The 2612-nt window shown below is 44.8% G+C and overlaps 1 protein-coding gene across 1 annotated transcript in view; it reads right to left on the bottom strand.

The window, feature by feature from the left end:
• Positions 1-2612, bottom strand: part of ATP2C2 (ATPase secretory pathway Ca2+ transporting 2) — a 110523-nt gene that overhangs the window by 27581 nt on the left and 80330 nt on the right. The window contains exons 13-14 of the mRNA XM_019634818.1: positions 1986-2087; positions 952-1084 (exon numbers count right to left, since the gene is read on the bottom strand). Coding sequence (XP_019490363.1) covers positions 952-1084; positions 1986-2087 — 235 coding nt within the window. The remainder of the gene's footprint in view (positions 1-951; positions 1085-1985; positions 2088-2612) is intronic.

Raw genomic sequence — 2612 nt, 5'->3', positions numbered from 1 at the left:
TGCAAAAGTCAGGCCCTGAAGCCTTGACCTATTTTTGGAGCTGGGCTGGGTTGGGGGTGAGGGACAAGATTTACCCTTCAACATATATCCCTGCTTTTCAAAATAAACACAGTAGATATTTATTGACTCTGCTGAATGGTGGTTGTCCTAAAACTGTCATAAGGAAATACAGTCAGAAGGCAGGTAGACTGGTGGTGATGACTGTGGGTGATGGTGAGTGACTGCTCATAGGCACGGGGTTTCTGTTCAGGGTGACAAAGTGTCCTGGAATTAGACAGTGGTGATGGCTGTGCGACTGTGAATATACTAAAACCCACTGAAAGGTACACTTTAAAAGGGTGAATTCTCTGGTATATGAGTTATATCTCAATTAAAAATAGTAATTAAAAATAGAAATGTAGAACCAAACACACAAAAAAGAGCATGGGGTGCGTCCCAGCTCTCCCCCCACCCCCATCACTGGCTGGGCGATCTGGGGCACTCACGTCACCCCTCTGAACCCATTTCTTAATCCGAACAACTGAGATAATAGGACAGGCCTCACAGGGCTGCTGTGATAACTAAGTGGTCCCTGGAGGTGGGACCTGCACAGGGTAGGTGCTCACTAAATGTCATAAAGGAGGAAGGCTGGGTTCAGGCTTCACAGAAGGCACCACTATGTGGGAGGACAAATGAGCTTTTGTGGGAGCATGAGTGCAGCGTAAGTACTGACAAAAACAATAGGCAGCGCCATCCAACATTCATTGAGCACCTTCTCTGGGTAGGATGTCTCTAAAGCCTTCCAGCAGCCAGGGAGGAGTACAAAGGGTTCTAGCTCTTCTCTTACCTCTGATGTTTCCATCTGTTTTCAGGCCACTGTGACAACCTGGGCCCAGTTGTCACCAAGAACCAGTTGGTCCAATAGCTGTTTCTTGTTTCAGAGAGGATCCCTATCAGCTCTGTTTTACATACATAGTTCTACCATGGTGCTTGTGAGGCTTACCTCCACTAATTTCCCCACTGAGATGTTGGAAAACTCCTTGATGACTTCCTTTGTCGGTAAAAGGCAGACCGTCCCTTGGCTGTTATATCCAACTCCGCTGACCTGCAGGGCAAAGGGACAGGAAAGATGTCATCAAGTGTCAAAAATACGNGGTTCGATTCCCACATGGGCCAAGGAGCTGTGCCCTCCACAACTAGATTGAAGACAACTACTTGACTTGGAGCTGATGGGTCCTGGAAAAACACACTGTTCCTCAATAAAATTGCTTTAAAAAAAAAAAGGGAAAAAAAATAGTCAGCTAAATCCCTACTCAGGATTGGACTTTGGCATTAACAGTTTGGTATATATATATATATAGTTTGGTATATCTTCCTCTAGTCACTTGTAACATGTGTACACATGTGTCAATGCACGTGTGTGTACATGTGAGTTCACTGTTCACATCATTTGTGGAGGACCCTTCTTCAGGAATGAAGGATTGTTCCCCCATTTTGACAGTTAAGCGAGCTCATATGTGTAAAGAACTTAGCACAGGCTGTGAAGAAAGGACCCCCAAGTTAGCGATGGGGGGTCAGTGTCCTCAGTAGAGCACACAATTGCCAGAATAGTAATTACTCAATGAGTATGTTATAGGCCTGTGAGTCTCACACTTGAGTGTGCATTAGAACCGCGCAAACACAGATTACTGGCTCTCACCCTGGAGTTTCCGATTCAGAAATTCTGGGGTGGGGCCTGAGAATCTGCATTTCTAACAACTTCCCAGGTAATGCTGATGATGTACTTGGTCCAGAAGCACCCCATCCTTGCAGAACTAGTGATTCAGATGAAAATCTCAGAAGACCAAAAGATAGTCAAAGGTTTAATTGTTATGAACTGTTTTTTTCATGTTATTTGGAACCTCATAGAAGTAGCTAGAAACTTTAAATGCTTCTCCTTGATGTCTGCATTTTGCTTTGTTTTTTAGGGGTGGGGGAAGTGGAAAGGGGCAGACAGGTGAACTCACCTCATTCTTGCGGCTGCATTTTACCGCCATCCACTTCTGCTCCGAACTGAATGGGATCTCTTTTTTCCTCACATATGAATCTTTAATATCACTTAGGTCCATCTAGGATAGGAAAATGGGACACTTTCAGTGAGCCATCCTAAACCAATCTCAATGCAAAGCTCAGCCCATTTAAATTATTCACTATTCAAATCATCTCGGGCAGATGAGAAATCCAAGTGTTTAGCTCACAGAGAAAGGCCATTTGCTTTCAAATGTCCCAACCAGAAAAAAAGGTCTCTTTTTCCTTGTTCCAGAGGCAGAGCGAGATGGCCTTTGTAACAGCTTCTAGCTGAAACCTGCTCAGAAACAGAAGCCTGGAGTGGTTCTGCCAGGAGGAATGTTTCAGACTGGAAGTAGCAATTTCCTGAAAAGGAACCCGGGGTTAGCGGGGTGGTCTGCTGTAAGCCCCTGAGGTCCCTGCCAGGAATGACATTCATTTGCTTTTGGATGGCTTTCAGACCAGTTACTTGACAGCTCTGAGCCTCAGTTTCCCCAACTGTAAACCAGCTCTAACCTGTGCACTCCAAGGGGTGAAAATAGGTCCTTAGGGGACAAAAAAACTCCTTTTATGTAAGTATAAAGCAT

This window comes from Hipposideros armiger, unplaced genomic scaffold (assembly GCF_001890085.2).
Source record: "Hipposideros armiger isolate ML-2016 unplaced genomic scaffold, ASM189008v1 scaffold_19, whole genome shotgun sequence".
NCBI lineage: Eukaryota > Metazoa > Chordata > Mammalia > Chiroptera > Hipposideridae > Hipposideros > Hipposideros armiger.
Note: the sequence above shows the minus strand (reverse complement) of the source record. Positions and strands in the feature narration are given on the sequence as shown.